The sequence below is a fragment of the Oncorhynchus mykiss genome, chromosome 13, assembly GCF_057628025.1.
Source record: "Oncorhynchus mykiss isolate SJ-2025 chromosome 13, ASM5762802v1, whole genome shotgun sequence".
Classification (NCBI taxonomy): domain Eukaryota; kingdom Metazoa; phylum Chordata; class Actinopteri; order Salmoniformes; family Salmonidae; genus Oncorhynchus; species Oncorhynchus mykiss.
In genome coordinates, this window is record NC_143034.1 from 18,377,501 (window position 1) to 18,393,725 (window position 16,225).

The 16,225-nt window shown below is 44.1% G+C and overlaps 3 protein-coding genes across 4 annotated transcripts in view; 2 read left to right on the top strand and 1 right to left on the bottom strand.

Annotated features, from left to right (window-relative positions):
• The window catches only part of LOC110513643 (arf-GAP with dual PH domain-containing protein 1), a 45,249-nt gene extending 42,952 nt beyond the window's left edge, over nucleotides 1-2,297 (top strand). For both annotated transcript variants that reach the window (XM_090195547.1, XM_090195548.1), the window contains exons 10-11: nucleotides 184-415; nucleotides 710-2,297. In XM_090195547.1, coding sequence (XP_090051673.1) covers nucleotides 184-415; nucleotides 710-738 — 261 coding nt within the window. In that variant the 3' untranslated portion in view covers nucleotides 739-2,297. The remainder of the gene's footprint in view (nucleotides 1-183; nucleotides 416-709) is intronic.
• A 1,165-nt stretch (nucleotides 2,298-3,462) lies between these two features.
• Nucleotides 3,463-6,217, top strand: uts2r4 (urotensin-2 receptor 4). Its single transcript, XM_021556698.3, has one exon. It carries the CDS (start codon nucleotides 4,061-4,063, stop codon nucleotides 5,144-5,146), a length of 1,086 nt encoding a protein of 361 aa, XP_021412373.2. The 5' UTR covers nucleotides 3,463-4,060; the 3' UTR covers nucleotides 5,147-6,217.
• A 4,907-nt stretch (nucleotides 6,218-11,124) lies between these two features.
• On the bottom strand, nucleotides 11,125-15,650 carry lgals2b (galectin 2b). Its single transcript, XM_036949173.2, has 4 exons — nucleotides 15,446-15,650; nucleotides 12,778-12,857; nucleotides 11,940-12,099; nucleotides 11,125-11,475 (listed from the first exon to the last, which is right to left on the bottom strand). The coding sequence occupies exons 1-4, from the start codon at nucleotides 15,446-15,448 to the stop codon at nucleotides 11,329-11,331; spliced, it is 390 nt and encodes a 129-aa protein (XP_036805068.1). The 5' UTR covers nucleotides 15,449-15,650; the 3' UTR covers nucleotides 11,125-11,328.
• Between the last annotated feature and the right edge of the window lie 575 nt (nucleotides 15,651-16,225).

Sequence of the window (16,225 nt, forward strand, 5' to 3'; positions counted from 1 at the left end):
ACCTCACTCTCACCTCACCCCCTCTCTCACTCTCACCTCACCTCCTATACCTCACCCTCCCTCACCTACCTCACTCTCACCTTACCCCCTCTACCTCATCTCACCTCACCCCCTCTACCTCACTCTCACCTCACCCCCTCTCTCACTCTCACCTCACCCCCTCTACCTCCTCTACCTTGCCAGGATGCCTTTGCCAAGGGTGAGGCATTCCTAGGGCACCAGGACCATGGTTACAGAGCTAGCCCCGGCCTTCCCGCCGGAACCCACTGCAACGGCGCCTGGCAACACGGCATCACCATAGTAACACCCGAGCGCAGCTTCCTGTTTACCTGCGAGACGGAAGCTGAGCAACAGGATTGGCTGAAACACTTCAATGATGTCATCAGCATCCAGATGTCCCCTCAGGAGTACTCCAGTAAGAGATTACAACCTCTTATTAAGGGTTTATATTTATTAACATCTATGTGTGTTTATAAGCATGCCGATGTCCCCTCAGGAGGACTCCAGTAAGAGATTACAACCTCTTATTAAGGGTTTATATTTATTAACATCTATGTGTGTTTATAAGCGTACCGATGTCCCCTCAGGAGGACTCCAGTAAGAGAGGACCATGTTTTACTATTTATAAAGGGTTTATAAACATATATTGCTGTTATTGTTTGGTTATAAAGTGTTTATTAACATCTGACCTCATGTTTGTGTTTTGCAGTGGAGGCTATGTTCAGACACAAGCATTGATGGACCCTTCCTTCCCCCATCCTCCTCTCCTCTACCCGTCTTCTGTTCCTCCTCTCTCCTCCTCTCCTCTACCCGTCTTCTGTTCCTCCTCTCCTCCTCCTCTCCTCTACCCGTCTTCTGTTCCTCCTCTCTTCTCCTCTCCTCTACCCGTCTTCTGTTCCTCCTCTCTCCTCCTCTCATCTACCTGTCTTCAGTTCCTCCTCACCTCCTCCTCTCCTCTACCCGTCTTCTGTTCCTCCTCTCTCCTCCTCTCCTCTACCTGTCTTCTGTTCCTCCTCTCCTCCTCTCCTCTACCTGTCTTCTGTTCCTCCTCTCCTCCTCCTCTCCTCTACCTGTCTTCTGTTCCTCCTCTCTCCTCCTCTCCTCTACCTGTCTTCTGTTCCTCCTCTCCTCCACCTGTCTTCTGTTCCTCCTCTCTCCTCCTCTCCTCTACCTGTCTTCTGTTCCTCCTCTCCTCCTCCTCTCCTCTACCTGTCTTCTGTTCCTCCTCTCTCCTCCTCTCTACCTGTCTTCTGTTCCTCCTCTCCTCCTCCTCTCCTCTACCTGTCTTCTGTTCCTCCTCTCTCCTCCTCTCCTCTACCTGTCTTCTGTTCCTCCTCTCCTCCTCCTCTCCTCTACCTGTCTTCTGTTCCTCCTCTCTCCTCCTCTCTACCTGTCTTCTGTTCCTCCTCTCCTCCTCCTCTCCTCTACCTGTCTTCTGTTCCTCCTCTCCTCCTCCTCTCCTCTACCCGTCTTCTGTTCCTCCTCTCCTCTAACTGTCTTCTGTTCCTCCTCTCCTCCTCCTCTCCTCTACCCGTCTTCTGTTCCTCCTCTCTCCTCCTCTCCTCTACCTGTCTTCTGTTCCTCCTCTCCTCCTCCTCTCCTCTACCTGTCTTCTGTTCCTCCTCTCTCCTCCTCTCTACCTGTCTTCTGTTCCTCCTCTCCTCCTCCTCTCTTCTACCCGTCTTCTGTTCCTCCTCTCCTCCTCCTTTCCTCTGCCCATCCTGGAGATCACCAAGACGTTTGAGGTTAGGTTAGGCTGTCCTTGCCTAAGAAAGACAGATGTACAAACACACTAGACTGCAGCAGAACCTGTCATCATGGTCAACCACTGTGCCTTACACTATGTCATTACTTTAATCTCTCAGATCAATGTGATTTAAATGTGTACTTTTAAAGTTCCCTATTAATATCTTAGAAATGGACATTTTAGATGGGTGAGTTTGGTTAGGAGATATGTAAAGATATACATTTGAATATAACTATGGATAATGTTCAACTCTCTTATGGGTGTGTATAAACAGATAGTGGGGTTTTTTATAGTGCCATTTTGTGGTGTTTCAAGAATATGACAGATCTCTCTTTCTACATATCCTGTATGACCGAAGATATTGTAAGGTATTAGACAACCAATTTAGACTGAGGAGACATGCAAAGAATATCATTGATTGATATATACTTGTCATTCCTCCCATGTCGTGCTTTTATTCATGTTATCAAGGGTGTTTTCCAATATAGAAGAAGATTGGTTGTAAATGTTCATGTTTGAGGTACTACAAACTATTTTTTATAAATCCGTACATTGGTCTCCTCTTGTTTTAAATATGTAAATGATTTGAAAATGACATCTAAAGAGTTCATGCGTGAGATATAGAGATCGAATGATATGTCAGTGTGTGTGTGTGTGTGTGTGTGTGTGTGTGTGTGTGTGTGTGTGTGTGTGTGTGTGTGTGTGTGTGTGTGTGTGTGTGTGTGTGTTTTAGCGCCAGCGAACCAGGGGTGTTTAAAACTGCACCCAGGTGTTTAAAGAGAGCAGGACCGGGGCTGAGGTGAATCACTCATAAATCCATAGAGTCATCCTGGGTTACACCTATATGAGAGAGAGAGAGACGGGGAGAGAGAGAGAGTGAGGGGGACGGGTAGAGAGAGTGAGAGAGAGGAGAAACAGAGCAAGAGAGAGGTAAAGGGGACAAAGAGGAAGAAGGAAAGGGGTCAGAGGACAGAGAGAAGGAAAGAGAATAGAGGACTGCAGTTGAAGGAAAGAAGAAGACGGACACAACAAAACGCCTATGAAGAGCTCTGGAATTAAACACTAGAAGGGGCCCCAGTTACTCTATTGGAACAGCCCAACATTGACCTTTTGAGAGGTACCAACAATGACCATCCACCGTGCCAGCTGAGAACACAAGACAACCTAACCTCTGGATACAGTCTGAGAGCTTCTGAACCACCACAAACTGACCAATGACAACACACTGTCAACTCAGGACATCAAGCTACTCCCAAGTCACCGCTGCGGTTCAAGTCCACTAGAAACTGAAGCGTCTGACTGTTTTTCTGTATCGCCTGGGCTTCGTCCGGTACCCGCGGGAAGGAAAGGATCATGGGAGCTTGGAGGAGCTGGAGCGGGGACGTGGAAACATCGGGAGATAAGAGACACTCGATGAGGTGGACTTGTCAGCCATGTCCTGGTTCACCTTAAAGCTGCAGGTTAACAGTCGTAGTGGAACTGAAGCCACTGTTGAAGCATCACTACACACGGCCTGTTTTCCTATTGGATTTAGATTCAATTTAGATAAAGAGTCAGAAGGCCAAAGACGATTTATGTGTTTTCAAGTCAAATTGTATTTGTCACATACACAGTTTCCAGCAGGTTTAAAAGGTGCAGTGACCTGCTGACGTGCTATCTCCCTCAACAATGCAGAACAATGTGCTATCTCCCTCAACAATGCAGAACAACGTGCTATCTCCCTCAACAATGCAGAACAGTTGTTGTTTTTGTCTGGTTCTGTCTGTTTTTCACTGGATCTTATGCAGTGCGCAAAGTCACTTCACATTCTTTATGATTCTCTATTCACTCCAACATGGAGCTCTTTAAAATCCGTTTGGAATCCATAAGCAACTCTTTAAAATCTGTTTGGAATCCATAAGCAGCTCTTTAAAATCCGTTTGGAATCCATAAGCAACTCTTTAAAATCCATTTGGAATCCATAAGCAACTCTTTAAAATCCATTTGGAATCCATAAGCAACTCTTTAAAATCCGTTTGGAATCCATAAGCAACTCTTTAAAATCCGTTTGGAATCCATAAGCAACTCTTTAAAATCCATTTGGAATCCATAAGCAACTCTTTAAAATCCGTTTGGAATCCATAAGCAACTCTTTAAAATCCGTTTGGAATCCATAAGCAACTCTTTAAAATCCATTTGGAATCCATAAGCAACTCTTTAAAATCCGTTTGGAATCCATAAGCAACTCTTTAAAATCTTTCTGAATACTAATAGTAATAACAGTTTATCCCAGTAAAGTGATCACTTCATTGTAGGGACGTGCTGGCCTTATTTATGATCTCAAACCTTTCCCCAACGATGAACCAGAGCCAGACACCCATCGTGACCTCCATCTCACCCCAGTCAGGGCATGGTTCTGGGGGCTCGGGCGGTGTCTCTGGAGGGGGTAGCTCCGGGGGTGGGGGTTTGTGGGTGACCTCTCTCCTCGGCGCTACCCTCCTAATCATGCTCGCCATGGGGGTGGCGGGTAACATCTACACCCTCTTCATCATGCGTTCCGCGGCTCTCCGCCGATCCGGCTCTATGTACGTCTATATACTCAACCTTGCCCTCGCCGACCTCCTCTACCTCTCTACGATCCCATTCGTCATCTGCACCTACTTTGCTCACGATTGGTTGTTCGGCGAGGCCGGTTGCCGGGTCCTCCTGAGTCTCGATCTCCTCACCATGCACGCCAGCGTCTTCGTCCTGGTCGCCATGTCGTTGGAGCGCTACCGGGCCGTGGCGAAGCCGTTTGGCGCCCGGCGATCCAGCACGCGAGGACGGAAGGTAGTGGCGGCCGTCATCTGGTGCGCGGCGTTTGTCCTGACACTACCCATGATGATTATGATACGGCTGAGGGAAGGGAAGTGGAACGCGGCCGGGAACGCCAAGCGGATCTGTTACCCGACGTGGACCCAAGAGGCCTTCAAGGCCTACCTCACCGCCCTGTTCCTGACCAGCGTCCTCGTACCCGGTTTAGTCATTGTTGGTCTCTACGCTGGCCTAGCACGTCGCTATTGGACTGCTCAGGCTAGCTTGGGACGAAGCAGCCGTTCAGCGAGAAGACGAGGCTTAAAACAAAAGGTTGTAACAATGATTTTTTGTATCATTGTAGCGTACTGGGTGTGTTTCCTGCCTTTCTGGGGGTGGCAGTTGGCACAGTTATTTTCCCCACAGTCCCTCAGGGCTCTGTCTCCTGCCACTCACAGTTACATGAATTTCTTTGTAACGTGTCTGACCTATGGGAATAGCTGCATTAACCCTTTGTTGTACACCCTCCTGACCCGGAACTATAAGGACTATCTGGCTCAGAAGGGTCAGAGCACAGGGTCAAGTAGGGGAGACCCGGCAGCCGGAGCACCCCTACAGGATCTGTAATCAGAGTAGAGGTGACCTGGGGTCAGCAGCCGGAGCACCCCTACAGGATCTATAATCAGAGTAGAGGTGACCTGGGGTCAGCAGCCGGAGCACCCCTACAGGATCTATAATCAGAGTACAGGTGACCTGGGGTCAGCTGCCGAAGAACCCCTACAGGAAATATAGGAGAAGAGGGGGGAAGTATTTTGACGTGACACAAGTAGGAACTATTATACTTGACTTAAATCCTTTTTATCCTGGGGAGGATAGGTCATCCATGCAGGAACTATAAAAGAGGGGGAGTTATTCTGACAAGAGCACTATTCCCAAAGCATTTCTGATACAGCATTTTTATCTTTTCACTCTGAGGAGTACCTTGGATTTGGTGAAAACATGAGGACATTTCTTTATAGCTGATGGGGCAAGAGCAGCCTCCAAAACAAACAAATCGTTTTGTGAGTAGTTAGTGCAGCATAAACTTGCCCCAACAACATGGCTTACTCTAAACTCAGTAGTTTTTGTATTTTTACATCATCTGAATATTATTGGTATATAGTTATACAGGTGTTGGATCTTCATTTGTGCCAGTTTGCTACAGCAGGAAAATAACCCTGCAGCAACAGGAAAAGTGAATTATTATGTGGATTATAATTAATGGACGTTTTCTGTAGGGATTGATAGATTTTTCATAAGGGAAAATCAAGTCTGAAATGTCAAAGTGGAAATTACAAATTTAAGAAACATTTTTATGACTCAAAGGCTTGTTAAACCTCAAACCTCTAATTGTTTAATTTCACACATTACAGGAAAGTTGTCCCGCAACAGAGTGATCAGATTAAGATCCTACATCTGCAGCAATAGCTGTTTGACATATATTTTGCCAGGGGATTCCAGTTTGCATTCATCATGTAGGCTGCTGTATTTCTTGTCACATATTGACATGACATTTAACCAGTCACTGTGTATTTTGTTTCTTACTTCGATGTTGTTGTCATATTGCCAAAAATGTGTCAAGCTAATGTTCTTGGTTGGTTTTTCTCATCTTGTATTCTTTTATTACATGATTGTTCTAATAAAGTTTTGACAGATTGATTTAGAGGTAAAATGACTACGATATTGCCCTCTGCTGGCAAAGGTTTTAGAGTAAGTTAACTTTCACATACAGTGTAATGTGTGGCAATCATGCCATCACATTTATCAGCGGTTGTAAGAATGCACTGTGTGTCCTGTTGGTGGCTAGTTTCCTCACTCTAGGTGTCTATGATGGACCCCACTGACACACACACACACCTACCGCCGCCCCCCAACACACACACACACACACATTCCCTATCCCCCCAACACACACCTACCCCTAATCCCCCCACACACCCACACACACAGCTACCCCTACACCCCCACACCTACCCCTACCTGCCCCCCCCACACACACACACACCTACAGTGCCTTGCGAAAGTATTCGGCCCCCTTGAACTTTGCAACCTTTTGCCACATTTCAGGCTTCAAACATAAAGATATAAAACTGTATTTTTTTGTGAAGAATCAACAACAAGTGGGACACAATCATGAAGTGGAACGACATTTATTGGATATTTCAAACTTTTTTAACAAATCAAAAACTGAAAAATTGGGCGTGCAAAATTATTCAGCCCCTTTAAGTTAATACTTTGTAGTGCCACCTTTTTCTGCGATTACAGCTGTAAGTCGCTTGGGGTATGTCTCTATCAGTTTTGCACATCGAGAGACTGAAATGTTTTCCCATTCCTCCTTGCACAACAGCTCGAGCTCAGTGAGGTTGGATGGAGAGCATTTGTGAACAGCAGTTTTCAGTTCTTTCCACAGATTCTCGATTGGATTCAGGTCTGGACTTTGACTTGGCCATTCTAACACCTGGATATGTTTATTTTTGAACCATTCCATTGTAGACTTTGCTTTATGTTTTTGGATCATTGTCTTGTTGGAAGACAAATCTCCGTCCCAGTCTCAGGTCTTTTGCAGACTCCATCAGGTTTTCTTCCAGAATGGTCCTGTATTTGGCTCCATCCATCTTTCCATCAATTTTAACCATCTTCCCTGTCCCTGCTGAAGAAAAGCAGGCCCAAACCATGATGCTGTCACCACCATGTTTGACAGTGGGGATGGTGTGTTCAGCTGTGTTGCTTTTACGCCAAACATAACGTTTTGCATTGTTGCCAAAAAGTTCAATTTTGGTTTCATCTGACCAGAGCACCTTCTTCCACATGTTTGGTGTATCTCCCAGGTGGCTTGTGGCAAACTTTGAACAACACTTTTTATGGATATCTTTAAGAAATGGCTTTCTTCTTGCCACTCTTCCATAAAGGCCAGATTTGTGCAATATACGACTGATTGTTGTCCTATGGACAGAGTCTCCCACCTCAGCTGTAGATCTCTGCAGTTCATCCAGAGTGATCATGGGCCTCTTGGCTGCATCTCTGATCAGTCTTCTCCTTGTATGAGCTGAAAGTTTAGATGGACGGCCAGGTCTTGGTAGATTTGCAGTGGTCTGATACTCCTTCCATTTCAATATTATCGCTTGCACAGTGCTCCTTGGGATGTTTAAAGCTTGGGAAATCTTTTTGTATCCAAATCCGGCTTTAAACTTCTTCACAACAGTATCTCGGACCTGCCTGGTGTGTTCCTTGTTCTTCATGATGCTCTCTGCGCTTTTAACGGACCTCTGAGACTATCACAGTGCAGGTGCATTTATACGGAGACTTGATTACACACAGGTGGATTGTATTTATCATCATTAGTCATTTAGGTCAACATTGGATCATTCAGAGATCCTCACTGAACTTCTGGGGAGAGTTTGCTGCACTGAAAGTAAAGGGGCTGAATAATTTTGCACGCCCAATTTTTCAGTTTTTGATTTGTTAAAAAAGTTTGAAATATCCAATAAATGTCGTTCCACTTCATGATTGTGTCCCACTTGTTGTTGATTCTTCACAAAAAAATACAGTTTTATATCTTTATGTTTGAAGCCTGAAATGTGGCAAAAGGTCGCAAAGTTCAAGGGGGCCGAATACTTTCGCAAGGCACTGTACCTTCCCCACACACACACACACACACTCTCCAGACCGCCGCCTCTCACCAGGGAATGTGGTCCCAACATGCAACATTCCAAAGCCTTGAGGCAGGTCTCTTCGTGTTGTCCTGTAAATTGTCTCTCAGGAATGTCTAGTGTTATTCATCCTGCCAAAATAGACTAACAGGACCTACAGAACCACAACACAGACTGGACAGCGTGGATACAGATTATATGAGCCATTTGGTCTGAATAACTTGAGTTGATTGATGTTAATAATAACAGGACCTACAGAACCACAACACAGACTGGACTGCTTGAATACAGATTACAGTTGAAGTCAGAAGTTTACATACACTTAGGTTGGAGTCATTAAAGCTCGTTTTTCAACCACTCCACAAATAATTTTTCCAAAAATTGTTTACAGACAGATTATTTCGCTTATAATTCACTGTATCAAAATTCCAGTGGGTCAGAAGTTTACATACACTAAGTGCACTGTGTCTTTGAACAGCTTGGAAAATTCCAGAAAATGATGTCATGGCTTTAGAAGCTTCTGATAGGCTAATTGACATAATTTGAGTCAATTGGAGGTGTACCTCTGGATGTATTTCAAGGCCTACCTTCAAACAGTGCCTCTTTGCTTGACGTCATTGGAAAATCAAAAGAAATCAGCCAAGACCTCAGAAAGTCTGGTTCATCCTTGGGAGAAATTTCCAAAGCAATTTCCAAACTGAAAGTACCACGTTCATCTGTACAAACATGTATAAACACCATGGGACCACGCAGCCGTCATACCGCTCAGGAAGGAGACGCGTTCTGTCTCCTAGAGATGAACGTACTTTGGTGCGAAAAGTGTAAATCAATCCCAGAAAAACAGCAAAGGACCTTGTGAAGATGCTGGAGGAAACAGGTACAAAAGTTTCTATATCCACAGTAAAAAGAGTCCTATATCTACATAACCTGAAAGGTCGCTCAGCAAGGAAGAAGCCACAAAACAGCCATGGGGACAAAGATTGTATTTTTTTGAGAAATGTCCTCTGGTCTGATGAAACAAAAGTAGAACTGTTTGGAGGAAAAAGGGGGCGGCTTGCAAGCTGAAGAACACCACCCCAACCGTGAACCACGGAGGTGGCAGCATCATGTTGTGGGGGTGCTTTGCTGCAGGAGGGACTGGTGCACTTCACAAAATAAATGGCATCATGAGGCAGGATAATTATGTGGATATATTGAAGCAACATCTCAAGACCTCAGTCAGGAAGTTAAAGCTTGGTCGCAAATGGGTCTTCCAAATGGACAATGACCCCAAGCATACTTCCAAAGTTGTGGCAAAACTGCTTAAGGAGAACAAAGTCAAGTTATTGGAGTGGCCATCACAAAGCCCTGACCTCAATCCTATAGAAAATTTGTGGGCAGAACTGAAAAAGCGTGTGGAAGCAAGGAGGCCTACAACTCTGACTCAGTTACAGCAGCTCTGCCTGGAGGAATGGCCCAAAATGTACCCAGCATATTGTGGAAAGCTTGTGGAAGGCGACCTGAAACGTTTGACCCAAGTTTTAAACAATTTAAAGGTAGAGCTACCAAATACTAATATAGTGCATGTAAACTTCTGACCCACTGGGAATGTGATGAAAGCTGAAATAAATCACTCTACTATTATTCTGACATTTCACATTCTTTAACTAAAGTGGTGATCCTAACTGACCTAAGACGGAATTTTTACCAAGATTAAATGTCAGGAATTGTGAAAAACGGAGTTTAAATGTATTTGGCTAAGGTGTATGTAAACTTCCGACTACAACTGTATACGAACCATTTGGTCTGAATAACTTGAGTGGATTGATATTAATTGTCCTTCAACTGACAGTTCGTTACTTAATTACTTCAACTGAAAGTTAGTTACTTGAGTCCAGTTTATGTCAATCAATATCTAATCAAAAGCTGGTCCTCTGTTAACTGAATTATATTTGTCCTATACACATGTGTGAAACGGATATGTGTTTTATTACCCAACTCCCCCTGAGACACTCAGAGAGACACCTATCAGGGAGGGAGGTCACAGCCAATGATCAACGACAACCCTGGAGCAACTAGGGTTCAGTGCCTTGCTCACAGCCATATGAACAGATGTTTCACCTTGTCGGCTCTGGGATTAGAACTAGAATTGTTTTGGTTACGGGCCCTATGCCCTAACCGCTAGGCTGCCAGCCATCCTTGATAGCTTGTTGCTCAGCCTTAGTCATGACTCAGCATAGAATAACATATTTCGTAAAGAGAGTTAGCATTGAATTGGTATCAACCACTACTACTACTAAAAAGATAATACAATTCCTAGAAGGCCAAGTGTGAGTTCAGCACACTGATGTTCTAGTTCACCCAGGAGACAGACAGACAGACAGGGAGGCAGGCAGACAGACAGACAGGCAGGAGGGAGGCAGGCAGACAGACAGACAGGAGGCAGGCAAACAGACAGACAGGCAGGAGGTAGACAGACTGACAGGCAGGACAGTGACAATAGACTGTATAAGTGAGTACACTGACCTAGTGAGCTCACAGTCAATTATTTTATGGTGGGAGACCATGGTTAACACCCAGGCTACACTAGTGTGTGTGTGTGTGTGTGTGTGTGTGTGCGGAAGAGGATTAACACCCAGGCTACAGTCTAATAAACAGTAATGTGTCTCCCTCTGATGATGTCATGACTGACCGCTGTACGAGTATGGGGGAGGTTGAGAGAGAGAGGGAAAGAGAAAAAGAGAATACACTAAATCAAATCGAAGTTTATTGGTTGCGTATACAGATTTGCAGATGTTATTGCAGGTGCATCGGAATGCTTGTGGTTCTATCTCCAACACTAGTGAGTAAGGAAATAAAGATTCGGCCTCTCGTTAAGGACACACCAAAAGTATTCAAAGATTATACAAAGGCCACATAAAGATATTGAAAACATTGTTTGCTTTCACGGAGGTTTTATTAACACATCTGGAATGGTCTCTCCACAGGTTTCTGGTAGAAGTGTGTTTGACAGTGGCGCCACCTAGTGGGTTTTCCTCTCACTGCACAACGTACACAATGAGAGCTCAGAGTTGGTATAAATAAGTTCACAGGTATTGTTTCAAAGGATTTAGACAACTGTCAGAGGTTAAAGGTCAACCTCTATTTGATCTTGAAGCTGATGACCTTGACATCTCCGTCAACCATGATGTGTTTGTACTTGCAGTCGCCAAGGCGATTGGGGAAGTCCATCATGTGACCGTCTGGCAGCTTGATGTAGAACTGCTCATTGGTGAAGTTGAGGACCAGCTGGATGGAGGGATGAGAGAGAGAGAGAGAAAGAGAGAGAGAGAGAAATGTTTAGAATCTAATTTACCAGCCATGTGTCTTGTAGTCTGCAGTCTGTAGCAGTCAGGCACGGGAGGCTAGAATCTTTGAGGCAAGTTATAATCTACTGCTTCATTTCTGTAGACGTTATTTGAATGGCTCCTGGTTAAGGACTTATTTGTAATGATTAAATTCAACAGTTAGGCGGGCTTACACTGGCTTCCTAGTGAGCCAAATCAATGAGCCATTGAGATGACTCTATCAGATGTACTTATACAATAGATGCTGTTATAATCACCAGTGTAGACTAACTGTGGACTCTATAACTGTTACATATTATATTTGCAGTTAGAGTCAACAGACTGTGTGACCAGACTGACCTATGACCAAATGTTAGACTGGTGATTATTACCTTATCACACACACACGCGAGCACACACACACACCTTGAACTGCTCTCCATCCTGGAAGGGGAAGTGACCTTCCTTGAGTTCGTCTCCCCAGCTTCCTCCAGACAGAGAGTTACACACGATGTGTCCGTGGCTGAAACGAGGGTTGAAGTGGAGGGCGTAGTTGTCACTGTCGTGGCCGATGTTGATGGTGAAACTATGGGGGGGTAGAGATGGAGGAGGGGGGAGATTTAGAGAGAGTGAGAGAAAGATAGGGAGAGATGGGGGGGGGGAGATAAAATGAAACAGGAAATGAGATATGATAATTCAGTCCAAAAAAAGTAACACAATAAGTTCTCCATGAGCGTGGTTTGTTTTTGCTTAGCCAAATTGAATTGAAACCATGTCAATAACCATGACAACCTTTTGGTATGTATATTGTGGGCTGCAAAGGCCCCCAATGTGACATCCGGGTCTACAAACACCGAAACCAGTAGTTGAAACCAGTAGTTGAAACCAATAGTTGAAACCAGTAGTTGAAACCAGTAGTTGAAACCAATAGTTGAAACCAGTAGTTGAAACCAGTAGTTGAAACCAATAGTTGAAACCAATAGTTGAAACCAATAATTGAAACCAATAGTTGAAACCAATAGTTGAAACCAATAGTGACTTGTACGTCCACTGTTTCCCATATACACTTGGTGGGCTGCGAAATACCCGAAAAGTACAATCAGGGCTACAAGCACCAAAACATTGAATTGAAACCAAGAGTGTCAGGGTTCTGCTAAATCTTGGGAGTGAGAAGTGAGTGAGGCACTAGGAGTGTCTCAAGGACTAATGCTAGGGGAAACACTGTGTTGAGTTTGGGTTGAAAGGTGAAGTGTCAGGATCTTACTTAGAGGCTCCAGACTTGGTCTTCCCTGTGAACGTCATCTCCTGACCCTGCTTGAAGGACATGTTTTCCACACGGAACGTCTAGGAAGGAGAAATTAGACAACTAAGGGGTTAACAAATGGGATAAATACACAGTAATAAGCGTCTTACTGCACTGAGCTCATAGAAAACAGTTACCTTGTCAAATGAACAGTACAAATAGCAGAGACTAAGAGTAAATGAGAAGTGGGGAAAATAAATCTCATTGGTCTGCAGAGTTTGGTTCCCATAACAGGGATAATGTTCATCTCGGCCCAGTTGATATGACGATGGAGTTGACATGACAATGGAGTTGATATGACGATGGAGTTGACATGACGATGGAGTTGACATGACGATGGAGCAATGAACCTTTAGTTGATCATCCTTAAGTGTCAATGACATCAGTATGAACGTTGTATGACCTTTGTGTTTTTGAAAACGTTGTTACTCATAACTGGCATGTACTACTTCATAAACGTTACAGCTCAGGAGGCTGCTGAGGGGAGGACATCTCATAATTACAGCTGGAAAGGAGTGAATGGAAAAGTATCAAACGTGGAAAACCATGATGAGTTCCATACCACTCCATTCATTCAGTTCCAGTCATTACTATGAGCCCGTCCTCCCCAATGAAGATGCCACCAGCCACCTGTGTTTTCCAGATTCGTATCAGCATGTCTGTGGTGCACATGGAACCACGGTAACAGAACCTACGGTCAGGTTATCTTGTTCAGTGTTAATGATCAACCTTATTGGGGTAGTGAGTGAAACACCCATGGGCAATAAAACCATATCCTGGTCCCAGATCTGTTTGTACTAGACGACTCCTACGGTCATTGTCACGCCATGTTTGCACAATCATATCTGGGATCAGTCATAAAATACCGAACACAGGGTCATAAAAGCAGCAAAACAGGACCTAAACGTTGTTTGAATGCTGTTTGACCGTTGAGATGGTCAGGAAGTGGTCACAAGGAGACAGTGAAGTCATAAATGGTTTACAACAGTGAGACTAAAAAAAATAGAGGATGAAGCTGGTGATTCAAAGACGAGCTAAGACCCTACCACACCCTCTGTCTGTACTACAATCTGTGGTGTGTGTGTGTGTGTGTGTGTGTGTGTGTGTGTGTGTGTGCGTGTGTGCGCGTGTGCGTGTGTGTGTGACACTGCATCGTCAATGATGCTATTGAGATTCACATAATACCTCCCTTCAAACAATCATTGGTTGGATCTAATAAATGGTAGTCATTGTGTCCTCTGTATCAGTGGGTCAATGTCCCTGGTATCACATGGTAATAGTCACGTAGAAGATATGGTAGTTAGACCCTATACCTGGGCCGCACCTTGGAACACTGCATCACCTGTCTCTGTATCTCAGATCAATAATGACGTTAATCATCAAACAGGTGGAGTCTCCAGTCAATTCTCAAAAACTCCGTAATTCATTGGGGATAGAATCCATTGACGTTGTACATTTCTTGTGGTTCAAAGCAACAAAGTTAGACACATTTATATTGTGACACAGAATATTTCTAGACTGCTGAACTATTGGGTATCCTACAGTCTACAACCCTAATCTAGCTCACCTGATTCTAATAATTAGCTGGTTTATAAGCTGAATCAGGTTAGTTACAACTGGGATTGGAGTGAAAACCTACAGGATGGTAGCTCTCCAGGAACAGAGTTGGAGTAGAAACCTACAGGAGGGTAGCTCTCCAGGAACAGGGTTGGAGTGAAAACCTACAGGAGGGTAGCTCTCCAGGAACAGGGTTGGAGTGAAAACCTACAGGAGGGTAGCTCTTCAGGAACAGGGTTGGAGTGAAAACCTACAGGAGGGTAGCTCTCCAGGAACAGGGTTGGAGTGAAAATCTACAGGAGGGTAGCTCTCCAGGAACAGGGTTAGAGTGAAAACCTACAGGAGGGTAGCTCTCCAGGAACAGGGTTAGAGTGAAAACCTACAGGAGGGTAGCTCTCCAGGAACAGGGTTAGAGTGAAAACCTACAGGAGGGTAGCTCTCCAGGAACAGGGTTGGAGTTAAAACCTACAGGAGGGTAGCTCTCCAGGAACAGGGTTGGAGTTAAAACCTACAGGAGGGTATCTCTCCAGGAACAGGGTTAGAGTTAAAACCTACAGGAGGGTAGCTCTCCAGGAACAGGGTTAGAGAGCCCTGATCTAAAGGCTGTAGAATATACAGGTGTCATCCTCTTACTTTTTACAACCTTGAATCCAACTAATCTCCAGACTCACCACTCACAGTAATTCAAAGTACATCAAGATAAGGAACACTATTGCAAAATACCACAAAGAACCATATATGGATTTTATGGACTGCCCCTGTAGTAGAATAAATGATATCGGCAATGAAAGTCATTCAATCACAGACTCATATTAAATTCCAGTTGTCCCAAGGTTATGTGTACTGTGATAATAATAATAATCATGATAACACAGTATCAAAGCAAAACATCAGTTTCAGGAGCTGCACACAAACTTTACCAGCTAACTCCCTGTCCCTCTACCTTGTATTGATTTGCCTTTGAAAGGGAGGTGTTTAAACAATGTATCTGATATGCTGTAGTGTGTAGATAGTTTGAAAGCAGAGAAAGTTGATAAAAGAATAGTTCTGAATGAATTACAGTCATACATACCATCTTGGCGGACTTCTCAATGAAATCTCAGTAGAAAAAGCCTGAAAAGTGAGAAAGTTTTCATTTTACAGTCTGGTATCGTAGAAAGGGCAGGGTTTAGAATTTTGTACTAGCCAATAAGAGAAGGAGTTGTAAAAGTGGTGACCAATCAGGGCCAATAATATCACTAGCCTACATTTCCAACCAAGCAATAGAAGGAAGCAGTGAAGGCTGCTGAGGGTAGGACTGCTCATAGTAATGGCTGGAATGGAGTCAATGGAATGGTATCAACCACATGGAAACCATTCCAGACATTATTCCAGCCATTAACATGAGCCATCCTCCCCTTAGCAGCCTCCACTGGAAGATAGTCACATATATTTGGAGTGAGTTGCCAGAGAATGTACCAAATGGCACCATATTCCCTATATAGTGTACACATTTGTTTTTTTATCAGGGCCCATAGAGCTCTGGTCAAAAGTAGTGCACTATGTAGGGAATATGGTGCCATTAGGGACATATTTCTCAACAGGGTGGAGGGCTCTATCTATTTGATTTATTTCCCTTTTCTTTTTTCATTCTTTCTCGTTTCATTCTTCTCCCTTCCAGCCTGTAGTAGGGTGTTTCTGAGTCTTACACAACAAAACTGGACATCTTAGTGATTCATTTGATCCTTTCGAGTACAGTCAATGTAGGTGTCCATGCACTGTATTTTGACCAATGAAACTGAGATCTAGTGGTAAAAATAGTTACTACACACATTACTTACCATACAGTATTTTAATACTTTATTCAAATATT

Bases quoted from the DNA above. Each gene is read 5' to 3' on its own strand.
- uts2r4 (XM_021556698.3), top strand. From the start codon at position 4,061: ATGATCTCAAACCTTTCCCCAACGATGAACCAGAGCCAGACACCCATC.
- lgals2b (XM_036949173.2), bottom strand. The intron at 12,100-12,777 runs GTAAGATCCTGA...ACCCCCCCATAG, and splicing joins ACCAAGTCTGGAGCCTCTAA to TTTCACCATCAACATCGGCC. The intron at 11,476-11,939 runs GTGTGTGTGTGT...CCCTCCATCCAG, and splicing joins AGGATGGAGAGCAGTTCAAG to CTGGTCCTCAACTTCACCAA.